The sequence below is a fragment of the Fundulus heteroclitus genome, chromosome 11 (genome assembly GCF_011125445.2).
Source record: "Fundulus heteroclitus isolate FHET01 chromosome 11, MU-UCD_Fhet_4.1, whole genome shotgun sequence".
Lineage (NCBI taxonomy): Eukaryota > Metazoa > Chordata > Actinopteri > Cyprinodontiformes > Fundulidae > Fundulus > Fundulus heteroclitus.
The window spans coordinates 24026776-24048869 of NC_046371.1; the positions used below are offsets into that span (position 1 = coordinate 24026776).

General features: G+C 40.7%; 1 protein-coding gene across 2 annotated transcripts; it reads right to left on the reverse strand.

Moving 5' to 3' along the window:
- Positions 1-257: 257 nt before the first annotated feature.
- On the reverse strand, positions 258-10421 carry il13ra2 (interleukin 13 receptor, alpha 2). Of its 2 annotated transcripts, XM_036143191.1 has the most exons (10): positions 10274-10421; positions 9973-10076; positions 9658-9812; positions 7632-7788; positions 5938-6058; positions 5381-5565; positions 5080-5231; positions 4268-4415; positions 2947-3070; positions 258-1890 (listed from the first exon to the last, which is right to left on the reverse strand). In XM_036143191.1, exons 2-10 carry the CDS (start codon positions 10055-10057, stop codon positions 1767-1769), a joined length of 1251 nt encoding a protein of 416 aa, XP_035999084.1. In that variant the 5' UTR covers positions 10058-10076; positions 10274-10421; the 3' UTR covers positions 258-1766. The 2 variants fall into 2 exon arrangements, with proteins under 2 accessions (XP_035999084.1, XP_035999085.1); XM_036143192.1 differs by lacking the exons at positions 2947-3070; positions 10274-10421 and having other exon boundaries at positions 1770-1890; positions 9973-10215.
- Between the last annotated feature and the right edge of the window lie 11673 nt (positions 10422-22094).

A 22094-nucleotide genomic window follows, 5' to 3' on the forward strand; every position in this document is an offset into this window, starting at 1 on the left:
TCTGGTCCCTGACGTATCACCGTCAGGCATAAGGGGTTTTGCTCCATTTGAGAGAATCACATTCTATATACCTGGCATTGAGCTAGTTCTAATAAACCATATTCAATGTGTGTCTTCTTTTATTATGCTGAACATCCAACACCAGGAGAGACAGCTTTCAACCATTCACGACTGTGTAAAGTTCAGTGAACGTCAACCTGAAATTCAACCTTTTTTTTGTTTTGCATGTGATGGCTGCTCAAAAAGTGCCACATTCATTCTTTTATTATGTTTTATTAAAAAATAGGTTACAGAAAGAATTACACACAAATCAAAGATAGATAGATCTACGACCACTTTACATTGGAAGCACATTCTTTACTTTTAAAAACAAACACTGTTACATGTCTCTAGGGAAACCCTGATATTTATGCACAGACAGTAAGGTTTTCTTCCAATTCACCTGCACAGGTACCGAGGAATTTCAGGGTCTTTAATATCATCAGTTAAATGTTTCATTTTGTTCTGCATTACCAATTCGAAGATTTCGTGCTTTCATTTTTGTGCAAATCGCTGCACAAACAGACAAAAGAATACTGGCTTAAATTTTGTTTTCTTTATCGCACAAAACCTAAACTGTTCCACATGTGAACAATTTTCTGAAAATGACTGACATGTCCATCATAGTATGCGAAGAAGGAGAAGACAGTGAAAACAAAATTCCAAAAAACAAAAAAACAAAAAAAAAACGACATTCTTAAATTGTTTCCATCAAAGGTAGTATAGGAGCATAAATAATAGCTCTTTCTTGTTTAGGTAGTAAATTGATACTATAAAATGTGATTATGCAAAAACTGGACTATAGGACACAGAGAGGAAGGCATACATTCATTAAATCTATACTTCCATTTATATTTCCGGGTGCTTAGAGTCATAAAGTAACCCACAAAACACCAGTAACGAAAATGTCTAATTGAACCAGGAGGCGGAGGGAGAATCTGGATTTTTCACTTTTATAATAAACACATGAAACGTGTTTGCTTGTGTTGGAATAAGGCAACTATGTTAACACCCATGTTGGACTTTAAGTGTACACCATAAAACAAAAACAATCATTTTGGCATTAAAACACTTTTACACTCATTTCTTCAGGAATGTTTATACTTTAAATTGGATTAGAAATACTAGGTTGGTGAATGAAGACTTCACTGGTTCGAAGTGTGCAACAGAGACAGTTATACAAAACATATTTAGGAGGCATTAAATATCACTTTTCTCTTTTGGTTACATAAAAAAAAATAGTTGGTTCATCAGCTCACTGGCAAGATTTGAGGCCCATGTTAATAAACAAGTAAACATCACGATAAAAATGAAAAAAAATATATATATATATTTATATGATAATAAACAAAAACTTTGCAATCAGTGATAAGTAAATAACTTGGCAAGAGATCTGGCAAACTGTAAAACATCATGGCTAAATACCTGCGGCACATGTAATCTCTGCTGAATAATTCAGCCAGCAAGACCTGTGGCAAAAAGTAAACAATCAACCAAAACCTCTTTTATTTTCCTCTAAATAAATCTTCCAATTTTGTTTAACGCATCAACATGAATCAATTTGCAGAAATCGCTGAATGTCGGACATTTTTGCAAATAACACACTATAGAGAGCATTTGCCGTCTACGTGGCTGTGCAGGCACCGTGGAAAATGAAGCAAGTAGAAGTGCTACAATAATGACAACCATAAAAAAAAAAAACAGAAAACATTGACGCAGAAACGCTGTTAGATGATAACATCGTTGCAGGTTTTCTTGCCGCTGAAGATCTTTGAAACTCCTGGCCTTAATTTTTTGGGAAGCAGCTTGGCAATCAGAGAGTCCACTGTCTTCTCCGGTGGGGATTTCATCCTGTGAGAAAATCACAGTTTGGTGTTAGTTTCATTTCGTCGTAATCCTCCAACGTATTCACGTTTAGTCACATTTTAGGAATTTATGAGAAATAACAACAAAAAGTAGCACGTGATTATGAAGCGGACCAAATAAATGATTACAAGATAGAGATATGAGAAACGCTGCGTCTGTAATCAGCCCCATTTACTCTGTTACATTAAAATAAAACCCAATGCGACCGTTTACATCAATTCAGCGGTTCTGTGCAGGCTTCAGATGTTTCTTTTATTTATTTGTGTGGCACTAGTGGTAGTGGGTAACTCTGGAGGAGCAGCAAATGCCTACAGGTGGGAGAATATGCTTGCATACAAATCTGGCCTTTTCGGGGAGGAGCGCCAAAAAAAACAGCAATAGTCAAAACAAAGCCTCAACAAGTCCTGGTTTTAGTTTTCCATAAGCCATTAAGGGTACACAGCAAACACGTGGATGAAGGCGCTTTGGTCAGACAAGCTCAAAATCGGAAATCCAAAACTCCGCGTGGCAGAAAACTAACACTGCACACTCCCTTGAACACACCATCCCCGCTGTGACACATTGCTGCACACCACCAAAACTACTGGAAAGGCATTGATCAAAGCACATTCATATGTTAGAACGGCCCAACTCCCACAGAGAAGCTGTGACAAGAGTCTGGGAATCCGTGTTTACAGATGCTCTCCATCCAATCTGACAGAGCATGAGCTATTCAGCAAAGAAGAACAGGGACACATTTCAGTCCCAAGATGTGGTAGGGACATACCCCAGAAACCAACACAGAGGAAGAAAGAAAAACACAAATCATAAGCGTCCTAAATAAAAATATCAGCAAAGCACAACATTAAGCTTAGAAAAACAACCTGATAGCCACAAATGGGCTAAAAACCAAACGGCCGCAGAGTACAAGGTATCTAAGCTCTCCATATAGTGAAATAGTGAAATAAAATAAATAATCTTCAATAAACTATTGTTGCTGTTTATTCAGACAAGTCTTTTGCAATAGTGCAATAGTCACGCTGTGCGTGTGTTTAAACTCACATGTTAACTGTTGCCCACACACAGAGAGACACTACCAGGGTGGCAATGATGGCAACAGCAATGTAGATGTAGAAAGATGCGAAATTCAACTCTGGCTCGGGTGTGGCCTCTATTGTTTTCAGAACTAGAGCACAAACAAAGAACGAAAGAAAAAAAAAATCAGGCTTGTTACGTGCTACTCTTGTGGCTTATTTGATCAAAACACATTTCGAAGGATAACAAAAATCCACATGAACTTGGGAGCAAATCCGCATGAAAATTGCATCGAATGGTATTTATTCTTTTAGAAATCCAGATGTTGAAGAAGGAACCACCTGCAGGGGGCGCTGTAATACCACCTGATGTACATTTACCACCCGACTCTAACACAATGTGTCACATAGCCACAACAATCTTATATCCACGTGTTGTCTGATCGGAGATGCGTGAAGCGACAAGCAAAACTCAGTTGCAGGTGTTTTGATGCTTTAAAGCTTCAGGCTCAAAAACTTTGCATATTGAGTCTGACGGAGAATCCAAGAGGCTTCCATAGAACCAAAACAAAGCTACTAAAGCAAATTCCAAATAGATTGTAAAATGAATAACTCTTAAAAGAGGTTGGCATTAACATCAGATTCCTACCCAGATGTTTGCCAGATTGGGTAAATTAGTTGGTTGCTCATAAAAATGAAGTTTACCTGTATATCACTACATAATACCATAGCAAATATTGTCATATATGGTCATTAGCACGTTTTGCACCCCCCCCCCCAACTCTGGTAAAGTGGGTTATTATGTGAAAAAAAAGTAATAACCAGTAGATCCCGGATGGTAAAGATGCTCATCTCCACTGTGGATCCGACCGGCCCTCGAAGGACCACAGTTGGATATCTCCGGTTCCGCAGCACAACTTTTCAGTAGATGACCGTTTTTGCAGCTTTCACAGTCAAAGGTTTTTTTGGTGACTAGTGGTGATTTTTTATTTAGGTGATTTGGCTTTCTGTCCGGAGCAGTGCAGTTTGTAAAGGGCGCCTCAAGGCGAAAATAGATAAATGACCTGTCAGTTGCATCCCATACAGGTGTTTATCGCTTTTTATTTTATTTGCATGTCTGGTCAATATATAAAACGTACATTGTTTTTTTTTTGTTTTCTCTTGTTAAGTGGGTTTTGTCACGGGACGGGAGAAGCCGTGTGGTGTTGTGTATTGGGTGGCTAAAGGAGGGGCTCAACCAGGGAGCCGTTCATCGCGGGGAACTGCCACCGTAGGGAGTTTTTCTTGACCTGACTAAAAATGTGCTTCAGCAACAAACTGGCTGAGAGACTTGTGTCAGAATGCCTCACCTGGATGGCACGCTTCATGGCTCCAGTCGCTCCAAAAGCTGTGATCAACACAATGCAAGCTCACTCTGGACCGGACCTTGAAGCAGTTTCTCTCATTGCTGCTGCTTAAAGGCAGAGTCAGCCTGGGGCTCTCGGTGTGAATGGGCTTCTGTGTAGGAGAGCAAGTGTAAGTAAAAGGTAAGTAAAATAAAGGGAGGTCAACGTCGGAAGCATAAATCAAAAATACTGTTTGAAGTCAGTGGGAACAAATAGTTGGTGGGACTTACACTGCAAAAAGGGAACTAAAAGTAGGTAACATTTTCTTGAAATGAGCGTATTTGTCCTTGATTTGATCAGGTAAACAAGATCAGGTAAACATTAAAGTAGGAACAACTCATCTCAATCATCTCATTTCAAGTGCAGGACATCTACTTATCTTATTGTAGGGGTCAAATACTCATTCCATTGGCAAATAATTTTATTTACCTGCTCAAATCAAAGAGAAATACACTAATTTCAACACAATTTTACTCATCTATAGTTCTGTTTTTGCAGTGTAAATATTCAAAGGTGGCTCAAGCTTTGCAAATACTTTAAAATGTATTGCAGACCAAACTCAAAGTGCTACATTTGAGTTTAGATGAGACCTTTGACGACGCTTAAAAAAACTTTTGCACGAACAAGAGGCTGCAGAGGCAATGCTCTCTTTCTGCTTGCTGAACGTTTTAAGTGCGCTGAGATTCTGCAGAACTCGCGTCGTTTCTGGCGACGGGAAAGGACGCAAGCCAGTTCAGCGAGTCTTAACAAAAGCGCGAATATGAGATCAACCATACCGAATGTATTTTTTCAGCTCCCACACGATGGTGTCGCACTTCCCACTCCAGGCACTGCACAGAAAGCTTCCAAGCAGGGTTCTCCCAGCGAAGCTCCAGCTGCTTGTCGGAACTGGTTTGCAGAGACAGCTTATCTGGAGCTGAAGCCTTTACTGCAAAATAATATCGCCAAGAACAAAAGATTACCAGGGAAGAAAGAAAAAACAAAAACCAATCTGGATGATCTAGGGGGGGAAAAAAAGTTAAAACATCAAAGCGAGATAGTAAACCACCACATGTGTGGGTGGACATGCACACACACCTTGGTTTTGGACCTGCAGGGAGAAGAATGTTGGCTTCAGCGGGCCTTCGGGCGAGGAGCCGTTTACGCAGAAGTAGATGTCAGTGAATGCAGGAAGAGGTTTTCCCATGAAGGTGCAGCCCTTCCTGACTCCACCTGACAAAACGTAGCTCGGGCATTCCACCGCCTGCTTAAGGGATTTATGCCTGTGGGAGAAACAAATCAGAACTCTTGTCATCCAGGTGACTTTCGATTGAGGCTTACAAGCAATAAAATGAGGGGTTGCTGGCAAAGGAAACAATAACTACCAGCAATAATTTACACCAAGATAAATAGCGAGGTGACAGGTGCGTGGGGGGGGAGTGATGGGGGGAGAATAGAGCGAAAGTGGAGGAACTAGTGATGCGTGACCAATGAGTCACATTCAAGTTCCACAAACTTTCAGATGCACTTGTTTTTGAATTTATAAGTACGGCCGGCTACAGAGGATTCTCGGGAAAAACAAATATTTTCGAGTGAAAAGGCATCCTGATGTATTCTAGCATGCAAAGCCAAATAACAGTCTCCTTTAAGCATACCAGAAGTATAGCCTCTGCTGCGCGCCTGCCGGCGTCTTCACGCTGCGTCTCCAGCTGCACTCCAGATTCTCCATATTATAATACACACAAATGAACTCTTTGGCTTCTGTGTCCTGAATTCCTATACACAGTGACAAAAAAAAGGCAGAAATCCAAGGTAAAGCTTTCCATACTCCCTAAAATGTTCAATTGGTCAAACCACAAACGTCAACGTATTTTGCAGGGCGTTATATGACGGATCAACACAAGGTATGTCCTAATCTGCCCAGACTCTGCGATAAGCCTTCCACTCCGCTGCTCTGCAATCAAGTTCAATCCACACTCCTGCTTCCTGCTCTTCATAAGATTACTGCAGACAGCGCCGGATTATTACAAGCTTCTTGACAGTTGATGTCCATGCCTGCCTGCCTTGTCGTTGCTTGGATTTCCCTGCCTTTCCCTTTTTGAACGTCTATCAAGCTTCTGATTTGGGTTCCCAGTTCTGGCTTCACGTACATGACCCATGCCTATTCCCCCGTTCTTTGATGTAGCCTCAGGCATCCTGACTGTCATCTCTGCCGTGAGTAAGCTAGCTCTCTTCACTGCCAGATCTCCAGCATGCTCCTGCGCAGGTTCCCAGCCTGCAGCAGGTTTTCTGATTTTGGTTGCTTTGAAACTGGCTAAGAAAGCTGTTGCCTTGCAGCAGGAAAGTCCTGGGTTCGAGTCTGACCCCTGGGTCTTTCTGCATGGATTTTGCATGTTCTCCCTGTGCATGCGTGCGTTCTCTCCGGGTACTCCGGCTTCCTCTCACAGTCCAAAAACATGACTGTTAGGATAATTGCCCTCTCTAAATTCTCCTTAGGTGTGAGTGTGTGTGTGAATGGTTGTTTGTCCTGTCTGTCTCTGTGTTGCGCTGTGACAGACTGGCGACCTGTCCAGGGTGTACCCCGCCTCTCACCGATTGAATGCTGGAGATAGGCACCTGTACCCCTCGCCACCCCAACAGCGATAAGCGTGACAGAAAATGGATAGATGGATGGATGAAACTGGCTAAAATTTCTGGACTCCTGCCTGTGTGGTTCTTGACAAGATATTATACATTTGTGAATTAAATGGAAGGTGACACATGGTTTTCAATTTTTTTTCCCCCAATGAAAATCCCAAAATTGAGCAGAACATTGGTATTAAACCACACCGTGTCAATACATTGTAAAAGCTCCTTTGAATATAAATGCAAATGCAGGTCTTGTTCCTTCCGGCGCTGACTGTGCAAAAACCTTTCGTTTCGACCACTCTGCTTTATAAGATTGCTCAACCTCAGTTGTATTTGATATCCATCAAATCTGACAAGCTTCCTTGTCTCTAATGAGGAAAGGCATCCCTGCAGCATGATGCTGCCACCACCATGTGTTCACAGTGAGGATGCAGTACTCACGGCGTGGGCTTTGCACCATATAGCCTTTTGCCTGCAGACCAATATCTTTAACATCCATCTCACCTGACCAATGCACTTTCCTCCACCTGGTTGAGTGTCCTACATGGTTTTATATCTATTTAAAACAGCGTCCTCACATTTTCTATGCACTACTTTCTGTTGGTTTGTCGCATACATTGCCTACAAAACACATTAGACTTTGTGGTTGTAACCTCACAAGTTATTTCAGCGAAGCACTGTATTTCGTATTGCAGATGCTTAGCATATCTTAAGGGCTGACCTGTCCTGGGAGGGTGCAGGACCATCTCATTGTAGTCTTTGCTCTTGATCATTGTGTTGTTGGTGCACGCTCCATTCAGAATGGTGAAAACTCTTGCTTGGACATCTTTGGACAGGTCAAACTGGGCGCTGTACGTCCTCTGAGGCGTCCGGAGAACCTGCCAACCCAGACATCCAAACGTGTTGTTCCACATCGGAGACCCGTTTCAGGAAGTTTCATTTCACCCCATACCCATCACATACATTCACGTAACTCGAGAGCTGGCTTAGCGGGATTACAGCGAATGGACTAGATCAGACGCCACCACATAATGAAGAGTTTGCGTGTGCATGCAAACGCGTGAGAGACCATTTTGCAACATCTTTTTAAAAAGGTGGCAGTTGAACTGTGCAATATTGAATGACATTTGATTAGTTTGAAGTCACACCACAACACAACACACATGCCTAGGAATTGACGTTCAAAACAGGTTGGACGGTGGAAGCATCTGAAAGAGTTTGTTTGATATACTGTTACCATCCCTACCATCACCATCATCCTTCACAGTGGTTAAAAGCTTTTGTTACTTGTGTAACCACATGTTTCCCTCTTGTGTCATCCAACACTATTCTTTGGAAACGACCCTATGACAGCATGTCTGAGTCAGGTAAGATCCGCAGTAATGACAGTGTTGTAATCTTGTCACCCATCAGAAGGTTTATTAGCCGTAACTAGTGTAATTTTCCACTGACAGGCAAGATCAAGTTTCGAGATGCTAAAATTATTCCGTTTTAAACTGTAGCACTTAAAAAAAAAAAAAAACACCAGAAGGGGTTTCTAATTAAGTATGCACAAAAATGTTTGCATTTACGTCATTATTTTTTTTTTAATCACCTTTGCTGTTCAAGAGCAACTGTTAAAAAACTGGTCCAAGGCTGTAAACAGAATTTCACACGAGGACCCTCCTGCTACCACCAGGGACCATGGCACAATATCTTTATGCATTATATTTAACACGGGCATTATCATATTTTCAGACTGTAATGTCAACTAAACTAAACAATGATTTGTGTGAAAGCACTGAGGATAAAATGTGCATGGTTAGAAATCTTTTATTATATGAATGTTGACTTGTTGACAGGGCTCCAGTGTTAATACTGGCTGAGTAAAGGGTAAAAACACTGGGATTAAGAAATAACCCAGCAAATAAAGCAGTAAAAAGAGCTAAGCAACTTCTGAAACGTTAACCTCTTTGACAATACCGTATTTCATTCATGAAAAAAGTATTTTAACTTCAAATAGTTTATTTTTGCACAATTATCTGCGACGTACTGAACCTGACTTGGGTGAGAATTATGGGGCTCTTTGGCGCCACCTGTTGGTTTAAGGGACTTAAGCAACTGCTTTAGTTCCCTTGCACCTTGTCAGCGGAAACATTTTTTGGATGCAAGAAATCAAGCAGATTAATTTATTCGATGGGTAAAAATGAATGTGGTGGAAACATTCATCTGATTTAGATAAAAGAGTGATGCTGAAAAGCGTCTCTTAGCTGATGACTGCAAAGTTTATTCAAAGGTTCAATTTGATTTAGATGCAGTTCAAATGTTTTTTTTTTGTTTTGTGTTTTCGCATTATCAGCTGATCATTTCCATATCCAAAACTAAAATCTTACAAATTATTTAGATTTTTTTTTTTTTATCTTTTAGGGGTACATACAATATCACCAGTAGCATCTCTTTATTTGTTAGATATCTATTTTAAGTTCTTTTGATTAATCAATTTTCATACTGTGCAAGGAAGAATCTGCAGTGACTTGACACTTCAAACAGGAGCATGATAAATCATCACGTAACTTGCTGAATAACTTGTAAAGCCTAAAGGTATTCTAATAAAAAAAAAAAATTGTGTAATAATAGCAATTTACATTCCTGGGGTGACTACTCAATTTAAACACAGTTGGATTTTGACAAACTGCTGTCCTCACAACACAAGGGTGCCGTACTCAGGTTTTATTAACTTCACAGTATATATAAGGGTCAGCACTCACCTCCCATTTGTTCTTGTATGTGTTGAAGTACTCCAGCTGGTACTGCAGATGACAGTTTGTCAGGTTCATCAGGCTGCTTGGTGACCTCCAGGTTATCTCCAGATGTCCAAAACGACCAGGGTCTAATACTGCATGAAGGTCCTCAGGGGGGTCCACTGCAAAATGAAGTGGACATCTGTAGCAAATGTAATCTTTATCATCATTTTTAGTATTATTAATAATGATAATTTTTATCATGGCATGGCAAAACACGTGCTCAAGTGACATGTTTTTATTTATTTTAATTGATGGTCGAAATAACGGATGTCAACAAACCTGTGATTGCGGAGCACCGCATGCTGCCCCTCCAGGTTATGAAGATCAGCATCAGTAAACGAAGACTGTCGGATCTAGCGGCCATCGGGAAAATAAAACGAAGACTGGAAAACAGGGTAAAAAAAATAAATAAATATATAAATAAAATCCTGGGAGATATGTGAGCCGTATGATGCGGCTGTGAGCTGCTCCTGACTGATTCGGCTATATTAAACGAGATCAGTCATTTTGCTTATGACTAGCGCTTTAAAAAAAAAAAAAAAAAAAAAAAAAAAAAAAAAAAAAAGGCGGGGACACTTACGCGGGCGTTGAAAATGTGTTTTCCCTGCAGCAGCAAGTTCAGGCTGAGTTTAGGGCGATGGGTTAGGACTATCCTGCTGGGTGTGTTCCTTTATTCTGCTGCTTTTGGGTGTGACTCTGTCTTTGGACCGCGGAGAGATGTATCCACCTCCACCTCCACCTCCATCCCCTAAATGTCCTATACTGAATGTGTTAATCACAAAATGTTTATATATGACTTTCAGGGCAAGATGTACCTATTCTGATTTCATGCTATTTAAACACATGTCATCTAATGGCTCTTTACCAGACAAACGGATAATGTAGTCATATAGATTCAATGTTGGGACATAAGTATTAAACCAGTCAATGTTGTTGTTTTTTTTTTTTTTTTCCATCTGCTGGAATTTCTGGCAAGTACTGACAACAATGCCCTGTGTTTTCATCCACCTGGCACAAAAGGAATGCTGAAAAGAGAAGCCTTCTTTTCCAAAGAAGTCATTCTGACCCATGGTCCACAATTACAAAAGAATTAGCACTTGCAACAGAAAGGAGTCCATGATTTATGTGCAGTAAGTAGAATGACAAGGCTAACAAGTACTGAACAGGTACAGCGTTATTCAGGAGATTAGAAATATGCCTGAAAGCAATGCCGGCGGAAGGTTTTTGTAAGGGTAAGGTTGCAAATGTCTTGAGAGAATTCATGTAATGAAACTACCTGAGGGCTGACTTGATTGCCGGAGGTAGCTGACATAGAGCTCTTAAATAGGTCAATTATTATTGCAACTGTGCAATTCCCACATCTGTCTTCACAGCTTTTAAATGAAATTTTGCAAAGTGCCTATTCATGAAAATGTAACTAAATTACTCTCGATGGCAAGCTTTAACAACCATTTTCCTCCCATTGTACTCTGATGTTAGCACACTTTAATGAGTTTAGCAAGTTGGGTATTTATTTTATCTAACGGTCAATGTTTTTTTATTCTTCCTTTTTTTTGAGGTCTGTGTATTTGTTATTTTTTTTATGTAGAATAGATCCACCATCATCCCTGTCCCCAAAGAATGAACCCTGCTGGACCCCTCCACAGTTTGGATAGCGAACAAACAGGTCAGCGGTGGACTCTGTCAACTTGGGTCTACTCTTCATCCTGCGTCATCTAGACCACTCAGGGAAATAAACCAGGATCCTGTTTGTAGACTTCAACTCAGCCTTCACCACAATCAACCCTGGCAGCCAGCAGCAGGAGAGGCTGTATTGTGAACTAAATTTACAGCTGGATATGTACCCAATATAATATACAGGTGGATGTAACTATGAATAGAGTTTTACAGATATGTACAATAGCATAATATACAGATGATTATTATAACAGAGTTTACATGTACTATGAATATATGTACAGGTGGCTATTGCTATAGGCAGAATTGTGAGCATGATATACAGGTAATGTATATTGTAACATTGTAACCCGAGCAGAGACTGTACTTCCTGCGGCAGCTAAAGAAGTCCACCTTCCTCGGGAGCTGTTGATCATCTTCTACACTTCCATCATTCGGTCAGTCTTGTGCTCATTCCATCTCTGTGTGGTTCAGCTCGTCCACAAAACCTACCAGGTCCAAACTGCAGCAAACAATTAGAGACGGTCATCAGGACCTTCCCTCCATTCGTGACTTGTGCAGGTCAAGGCCCAGTAAAGGGGCAGCTAACCTTGCTGTCTATACTCAACAAATCCTGGCCATTCAGGTTATTCAGGATTTTACCCACAGGTTGGCACTACAGTGCATTGATGGCTACAACGAGCTGACACGGAGATAATTTCTATCCCCAGGCGGTGACTCTGATGAAGGCCTTACAGTCAGGGTAGTCAGCTACTCTGCTGAAAGAGAGAAAGAGAGAAAATATTCCTCTCCTGTACATGCTGCCCTTGTTCTTATCTTTTCCCTGAATAATATTTTTCTTGTTATAGATTGTAGTTTGCTATTCTGCTTCCAGTTACTTGTTTGCCTGTTTTTTTTTTGTTTTTTTTTTACATGAAGCTAGCATTGCAATATGAATTCAAATTCCTTGTTTGTACCCACAAACTTGCCGAATAAACCTGATTTTGACTCTCCTGGTTTCCTTTTTATTGCGTAATTATCAAATTCTGTATTGTACCTGTATGAACTCGAAGTTGCCTCTTTAAGATATCCATTTACGCTTTGAATTACCAGTTCTTACCCCGCTTCTCGCCCAGTGACCGCTGGAGATAGGCACCAGCGCCTGCAACTTTGAAGGGACGAGCAGGTATAGCTAATAGACGGATAGGTGAGTCACCAGTTCTGTAATTCGATTCCTCTACCATGTTATTAAACCAAATGTTCTTCGAAACCTTGCCCTGTGGCACTTTAGTTTCTGTCGTTTTTCCTTGTAAACTATTTTGTTCCTTTTCAGCTGGCAGGTAGTTCACAAACTATAATCTGTGACGTCACTGTGTCCCAGTTCATTTATTCATCCTTTTGATCCCTTGTTATCAAATCTTTGCAGCCTTTAATAAAGGGTTTAAAGACGGGTTGTTACCACGGGCCATTTTCCACCTGCTGTAGGGTGAAATTGTTTCTTACCCAACAAGTTTGCTTTTATATCTCAGTAAATCCAATAGATTAAAAAAATCTTTTCAGCCTAAAGGCTAAGTATAAAATATGGAAATGGGTGAATGCGTTCACTCATTTTATTAAAACGGACTCAACTTGCCTGAATGCTCTGCCAAAGTTCCTTTTTATCCTGTCATAATTTAAGATAATCCTTTCATAAAGTGCTGACATGGGATAAAATAAATTTCCTTAGAACTAACAGCTGTACTTTGGGTCTTTATTACTTTTTAAAATAATCACAAGAACATATACTTACCACACAAGTAATTAATATTATGGCTTTTGATATACAGCCTACCCATTAGAAATTTTAGAAATGTGGGATTTAAGATTTAGTTAAGTTCAACTTTTTGAGCTTCATCGTGAAAACTTGAAACATGGCGGTGGCAGCATGAATCTGTGAGGATGCTTTTCTTCAGTAGGTACTGGAAAACTGGTCAAAGTTGATGGGAAGATGGATGAAGCTTGGCGGAGGGCACTGAGCGAAGAAAGTTGTAAGAGAATGTGACCTGCTATGCCAATGTTGTTCTCTTAACATATATTGCTGATATGTTCAAAATAAACCGTCAAATCATTCATGATGAAAATGTGAGGCTGTAAATGACATAGAGTCAGAGCTTCATGTGTAAGAATGGCCCAGTCAAAGTCCAGGCCTAATTCACATTAGCTACGTTTACACGGACAAAAGTAATCGGACTAAAGGGTCGATTGGAATAAAAATGCATCATGTAAACATGCAAATCTGAATGTGATCAAACTGAGATTACACCACAAGAACACAAAGCCATTAAATTAACAATTTATTGCTGTGTTTTGTTATTCAGCTCCTTATGCGTCTTTATAGTTTTTTTAGTGCCCTTGTTTCCCTGTTTCTGTGTTTGTCAGGTGTATCCTTTCGCTTTGAGACGTTTTCATAGTTCCTATTTTTAGCATCTTCCCTCACCTGTTCCAATTCAGCTTTTCCCTCAGCACCTTGAATGAGACTTCCTTGTTTATTGTTCCACTAATCACTCCTGTGATGATCGGATTAAGCCCAGTCGGAATGAAATTGTAATCTGCACGATAGGGGTGGTTTATGGCGATTGATAATCCGATCAACATGCATGCAAACGCTTTTCAGGCTCAAATTATTCCAAATGTGGCAAACTGACCCAAGTGTGCATGTGCACCTGACGTAAACGGGACGTATTTCTGCGTTGGTGAGTGGCGGAAATACATCGGGAAGCAAAACTGTTGAGGCTCCCAATACAGCCTTTCTGTTTGAAAAAATAAAAGCGCTTAAAATTGTTGCTTAACGTTTCAACCACAATAAGAACATCGTGCAAGTCCTGGGTGCTCGAAAAACAAAGTCGTATAATACTGCTTTATATACTATTTTTTATCAAAGTTGTTTATCAAAGATGGAAGTACTTCTTCTTGTGTGGTTGTTTTTAAGGGGAATTTGATAACTGCGCTTATCAGAGTGTTTATATTATGAATAATGCCAGGTGCATATACGTACACATTAGGATCGGTTTAATTGATTGTGGGCCCATATAAACGGTACAATCAGATTATTTAATCCAAATAGATTTTAATCTGATCGGGAAATTTTGTGCATGTAAACAAAGCCACTGAGAATCTTTGCCAAAAGTTCAAAACTGATGTTCACAGATAGTACCCATCTAATCTTACTGAGTGTGCGCTATTTTGCAAAGAAGAACGGGCATGGTGTACGTTTAAAAATGTGGGGAATTTTTAATTCAGTTCAATTTAAACTTTCTGTAAAAACAACATGGCATGAATTACCCTGAAACATCAAGCAGCACAACTACAAACTCACTAGGTAAATACAGCATTAGTAATAAACGCAAAGAGTTCCGGTGCTGGCACCTAATGTTATAATGAGTTCTGATCTTTTGTTGTATTGTTCATTTTAATAGGTCGGGCAACATCAAGGGAATACCTGGTCAGGATGTACAGTACATCAAACTGGGAGGCTTTACTTGGAAAAAATCAAAATTGAAAGCAGCACACTGTATGAACTGCAGGGGTAAAGCAATTCAGAAACTGGACAGACTCGTTGAACGTCTCAGTGGGGTTGCCGACTTGGTATAAGTTCAGATCAGGACAATATTAAGGGTGACTTACAAAAGCATGAACGATATTATAACTTTCCCGTAGAATAGCCAAAACAAAAATAGGGGAAATCCAGGATGTGGGACTTTTATGGCCTAAAATGAAATAAATTAAAACACCCTAATAATAAAAAAAAACATGTCTGAAACATTGGTTAATCTGGTTCTTTTTGGCTTTGACGCCTTCCTGGAGGGGTGTGTCTGCTGAGCTACTGCTGCCAAGAACTTCATGCTCTTCTATAGGCAATACAGTGGGCCTTGTATTTCAGCAGCTGACTCTATATTTCTCCCAGACATAGCTATTTTTTTGTTAAGAGCCTTGATGTGACATGTATTGTGAGTTCATCCTATATAAATAAACTGAAACAGAGAGAATATTTGTTTATCTAAAATAATTTTTTGGTTCAGAGAAACCTCCACTTGAGACACTGTTTCTGGGACCAAACTGAGATTACACCACAAGAACACAAAGCCATTAAATTAACAAAATATTGCTGTGTTTTGTTATTCAGCTCCTTGTGCGTCTTTATAGTTTGTTTAGTGCCCTTGTTTCCCTGTTTCTGTGTTTGTCAGGTGTATCCTTTCGCTTTGAGACGTTTTCATAGTTCCTATTTTTAGCATCTTCCCTCACCTGTTCCAATTCAGCTTCTCTCTCAGCACCTTAAATGAGACTTCCTTGTTTATTGTTCCACTAATCACTCCTCATAGCAGATATCGTGCTGGAAATTACTTGCTGTTATGATCCTTGTTTTGTGTTTGGGTTTTGGTTTTCATTTGTGTTTGTTTTTTTTTTATCACTTCTGAGTTCATTGTAATTATAATTTAAAAGCGGTCACCATATTATCAGTTCATTCCTTTGTCTTTAGTTTTTTTTTTGTTTATTGTTGTGCTCTGTTGTTTTTGCATCTTGTTTTATTTATCTTAGATCATATCACTCTTTTCTCCTGTGGTTTGTAGTTTTTGTTTTTGCTCTAGTTTTGCGTCTTTGGTGTTAAATACTCACCTTACCTCAGGACTTGTACAGGCATAGCCATGAAAAATTAATATCTTCCCCACATCTTTTAAAAAAAAAAATTGCACACACGGGATCGGTTTCAGAAACATTTTCATCCACACATACCCATATACCACAGAGAGTTGTGCTAAATAGGTCAAACGCCATAAGGAATAGCATACCACAAAGCTAAAATCTATGTGAACCAGGTAGAATCCTTCCAAACAGTTCCTCTGTATTAGGAGGAATTTTATATAAAACAACTGACTTCCAAGCGCTTTTTCTCCTTTGCATCTCAACGTATTAAACAGTTAGTCTCGTAAAAACTTACAAGCAAAAAGCGTCTGAGCCAACTGTGATGTTCATAATGTTCCATGTACGCTTTCACTTTGAAGTCTCGATACCGAGTTCGAGACAGGAAGTGCTGTGTGGGTACCGGGATAATGTCATTTGCAGCAGTGACTTTGTCCAGTTTAACATTGATTAGACACATTGTAACAGTCAATCACAACACCAACATAAAAATCAGCACCTCTCACACAGAATTAATCTTTTCCTCCACTGTATGGCCAAGTCTATAACAATGGTCTCACATGAGACGTCAGCACCTCTCTATTAGCCAGACCCTAAAGCTCTGTTTTGCCAGGTACACACGCAAACACAAAAACAGAGTTTTCACAAATCTCCAATTGGGTGTGGATTTTCACAAATAATCGTTTTTTTGTCACGTAAAACTGAGTTTTTCTGTGGCTCACTGCATGAAAAGTGGGATTCTCCCCTGGTTAGAAGGGCCATAAATCCCACTAGTTTGAGGCAGTTTTCTACTGTGATCAGTGCATGAAGTTTGCGTTGGGCTGTACAGAAAGCAGTTGAAAACACAGTGACACAGCAGGAGGTGGTGTGGCTGCAGGGGGCGCTGCTGAATTAATGACTCTATGGCTACGTTTCCACTCCACGTCTTAATACACAATTACTATAATTTCAGAAATGTGATTTTTTTTTTTTTTTGGAGGTTGTTCATATTACTTTTAAAATGCTGCCCATATTTGCCTCCGGTGAGAACTGTTTGCAGATCCAAAAGAACACATTGGTCCAGCAAACATTGGAGAAATGTGTTTTATGATTTAAAGTGTCCAACAGAAGCCATTTATTGTGTTAGCAGGTGTTTGGGGGGAGGTGGGGGGTGGAAGAGTGAAACTTTTCACTGGGTGAAACTCCTTTTATTTCATCTGATTTAACTTCACCTTATCTTTCAGACCTGGGACCAGGAACGTCAAACTGGATGCACTCTCACGAATGGAGGAATCGGCGTTAGATCCCCAGTCCAGTGGTGTGGAGGATTAGGTGCTTCCTGAAAAGACTTGGCTGTCAGTGACCATGTTAAGAGTTGGATGAAGGAGATCAGAGGTGCCCAACAGAACGCTCCAGTCCCGGCCTTCTGTCCAAGAGGTTGTCTGTTTGTTCCCAAACACTTGGTTCCCAAGGTTCTAGCTTTCTGCCACAAGTCAAGGTTTTTCTGTCATCCCGGTCAGACGAAGACATTGGAGTTGGTCTCCTCCCAGTTCTGGTTGAGCTTATTATTACAGAACGACAACTTGGAGTTTCTCTGCCTGCTGTTCCTGTGATAGCTCTAAACCACCCAAAAGACCCCTGGCAGATTTTCTGCGACCACTTCCTGTTCCTTCTCGTCCTTGGTCACACCTGTCATTAGACTTCATCACTGGTCTTCCCCCTTCAGATGGTCACACTGCCATACTGGACAGATTCTCTAAAATGACTCACCTGGTTATGGTTAAGGAGTTGGGGAACATCCTGGACTGAGAAGTCTTCCAAATAACTGGTCTCCCTACAAACATCGTAGGGCGACCATGATGTTCCTGTTTGGGGGTCTCAGTCAGTCTGTTGTCTGGATTCCTTCCCCCAAACTGATGGACAAGCTGGGAGGGTGAACCAGAAGGTCGAGACCAAGCTCTGCATCCTGTGTGACCAGGACCTGTCTAGGTAGTGGCACAATCTGCTGTGGGTGGAGCAGGCAATCAACTCCGTCCCTTCCAGCACCACTGGTCTCTCTCCATTTTACGTTGTTTATGGATATCACAAGCTGGCTCATTGCTTTGTGGGTCCCCTCCCTATCTCCAAGGTGATCAACCCGGTGGCTGTCCAGTTGAGTCTTCCTTGGTTCATGAGAATCCACCCTACATTCAATGAGTACGGGTGTCAAACATTTTCTTCAATCAAGTTTCCAGATTCTTGAAAGCCTTCGTCTGAGTAGACCATCCAGCATTCTTTGTTTGCCTGTCTGTAACTGACCAGTTTAAGCCTTGGGGATTTTCGCCAGTTTGGCTTCCCCCGTTGGACTCTCCAGCTGGCTTCTGTTTTTGGACGCTGAAAATTTGAACCGTCTTCTGACCAAGCCTACCTGCCTCTGCCCCTTTGGAAACCTCAGCCTATCATTTGCCTTATTGTGTATGACCCAAGTCTGGACCACAGATTCCCTTTCTTTCTCTGCCCCACACTAAGCCTGCCTGAGATCGAAAAATGCTTGTTTGACTTCCAGCTACAAGAGCCGCTAGAGAGAATTAGGAGTTGACCCCTGTCCTGCTCAGCTTTTTGTCAGAGACGATTTACTGTACTGCCCTGTGGCAAATAGTTGACAGCTATGTAGTGCAGGTCTTCAAAAAGCCTCCTTCCACATGTATCATGCTCAACCGACAAGCAACCTAAATACCAGACTCTCACAATTATCTCACAACAGCAGCGGCAATGGACCTACAGACTCATACATCAGCGCTTCAGATTCTGTCAAACATTTGCCAGTGCCTACTAATTTACAATAACTCAACAGGTTTATCCAAACATGTAACTTGTGTGCTTCAATGGCAATCTTTTCAATGAGCCACAACATGCAATGCAATCATTTAAAACTGTTTTTATAAAACCTCGTGGTCCGGACATGCATCTCTGTTGTCTTTACTGCGCCGTTTTGTTTTGCAGATTCACTCTGATGCCTTGGTTTTTTTGCCTTTGGTCTTTCTTTACATGTGTACAGGAAATGTGATGAGCAAACAATGAATGCGTGTAAAACATATACCAGAGAAATCACAAGCCTGTCATGTATTCACTTGTCAGCCATGAGGTTCTTGGAACAATGTGAGTCACCTATTTCTTTAAATATAATCAAAGACGCAAAGGCTTCATTTCAAAGAGCCGGAGGCATCCCAGAGAGACATCTGTACATTTCTTGACTCAGACAGGGATGGTATCATACAGTCAAACCTTTCATATGGTGTGCAATGAAAGGCAATGCCTATTGGCGGTGGCCAGATGGCCCAGTGGTGTCATTGTTGAGTAACAATTATGAACAGGAAGGTAAATAATATGTTTTTTTTAAGCAACAAAAAAGCGTGGCCTGCGTCCGTATACAGCCTCCTGAATCAATACTACGTAGCATCGCCTTTGCAACACTTACAGCTCCAGGTCTTTCAGGGTGTGTTTCTACCACCTTTAAACATACCGTCTCAAACATTTGCCCATCCTTTTAAGTAAAACAGCTCAGACGCAGATTGAATGGAAAGCATTTGTCAACATAAATCCCGAGGCCCTGCCGCAGCTTTTAATTAATACTAGGTGTGGACTTCGAGCTTGTCATTCTACAACACGAATATGCTTTGGTGAAGAGCATCTCATTGTTGTCACGCGGCAGACAGCAAAGGAACCTGGTATTCAAAAACAGACACCGTGTTCCACTTAAAAAGGTTTATTGACAGAAACCTGGTGCGGACGGAAATCTCTACAGGAGCAAGCAGGAGGTCTTGGCGACGAAGAGCCGGCTGCTCACAGCGGAAGGCGACAGGCATGGTGGCAGAGGCTAGGCCAGAGTCTGGAAAACAAAAACAGGGTTTAGTCATACATGGATGGTCAGGGCTGAGATAGGCAGACAGATCCAATGGGCTGGGGAAGGTTCGTAGTCGTAATAGCAATCAAGATCGTGGCACAGAAGACAGAAGCTCGGGCAGATGTCTGACAAGGGGCATGACAGGGATATTTGTACAAAGGGGATGTGGTCAAAACGTGAAAACACGCATGAAAACCTGCTGGACAACGGTGGAGCAACAAGTGAAGGAGATGAGCTAGATTAAAGGGTAGCAGAGAGGCAGTCATGCAGCTGCAGTAAATCCTTAATGCCTGCATGCAAAGCAGAAATGACAGGGTGCAGACAGGCCAACTCATGGCAATTGTACCTCTGGCTGTATGTTTAGGGTCACTGTCCTGCTGCAAGCTGAACCTCCAACCAGTAACCAAGTCTTTTGGAGCCACTAACATGTTTTCTTGTGATACATATGGTTTTGGTATGTGGGACAAACAGTTTGATTTTGGTTTCTTCAGACCAGAGAACCCTCTTCCACATCTTTGGAACAGTGGCTCAAATGACTTTTTTCAACCCCAATTTTCTTTTTGCTACAATGCCACAAAGTCCAGATATCTGGAGTGCATGACTAATAGTGGTATTTTCAACAGGTTCTCTCACCTTAGCTGTGGATCTCTGCAGCTCCTCCAGAGTTACCACGGGCTTCTTGGCCCCTTTTTTGATTAATACTCTTCCTGCCACCTTGCCAGTTAAGGATAGTCACATCTGGATAGGTTTCCACCATTTTGGAAATAGATTACGCAGATATATGTGACATTTTCAAATATTGGGAGGTTTTTTAGAACCTATGTTTTTAAACGTCTCAGCTTTCCCCCTCACCTGTCAACTGTGTTCCTTTTTACAAGAATAAAAAAAAACAATAAGACAACTACAACTTATTCAAAATGCTGCTAGAGTCCTTACAAAAACAAAGTACTATTTTGAGGTCCTTGCAGTGGCTACCTATTGCTCAGAGAGTAGAGTATAAAATCTCATTAATGGTCTACAAAGCACTTACAGGTATCTTCTTCTTCTTCTTGGCGGATTGCAAGCAACTTTGAGGTACATACCGCCACCTACTGTTCATGAGTGTGTAGCAACATTGTTTTACATCTATTAAATTCTATTTTTTTATTTTGTATTCTGAAGATAAATAAATAATGCTTTCCTTAATCTATAAATATCCTTTATATTTCCTTTATTTTCCAATAATCCTTTAAGACTCCATTCTTGGCCTGTCCTTTCAACTACACTTCTCAATTTCTCCCTTTCAGGTTCATATGTTTTACAGTTCATCAATACGTGTTCTACATTTTCTATCTCTCTACGTCCTTCACATTTATCATTATTTTTCCTCCCTATTAAATATAAATGGTAATTTAAATAAGTATGACCTACTCTTAATCTGATCATTATTATTTCTTCCCTTCGGTTTCTCTCATTAATATTTCTATTTAACTTTTGTACTTTTTACAGGTATCTTGGATCTTCTGCAACATTATAAACCATTGCGACCCTTAAGATCATCTGAATCAAACCTACTTACCATTAAGAATCAGACCAAAACATGCAGAAGCAGTCTTCAGTGTTTATGCTCCAAAAATCTAGAATAAGCTTTATGTGAATTGTCGGACTGCTCCCATCCTTAGCTCTTTTAAAACAAGGTTAAAAAACATTTATTTTTGCCATTGCTTGTTAGGATTCTGGTGTGTTTGGTTCATTTTAGTGTTAGGGAGAGTTCATGTTTCAGCTCTGGTTGCTGCACACCTGGAGCAAATCTTCTGATCAGGCTGAGTGGTGCTTAAAATGAGCTGCAGGATAATCACTCTTCACTCGACGATTACCTGTGATGGCTTCAAGTTTCTTTCAGAGTGAGCTGAAAGGAAGACTTGGGCGTGTCCATTTGTGACATCCTCAGTCTGCTTCACCTGCCACCTACAGCGTGTTGCTCACTTATAAGAAAACAACCTTACCGGAACTCACCCTCATTCTCTCGAACCGTGGACCATTTACCCCCCAGCACTGGATCTTCACTCCTTCCCGTCATTTTCCGCGCCTCTCCTACACTAACTTTATCTCGTCTCCCTCCTTCGTAGACTAACCTGAAATCAGATTACTGAAGCTTTCCGCAAATGTGGACTTGATCACTTTTGTTGAACCTTTGCAAATATTGTAAATAAACCTTAACTTTAGC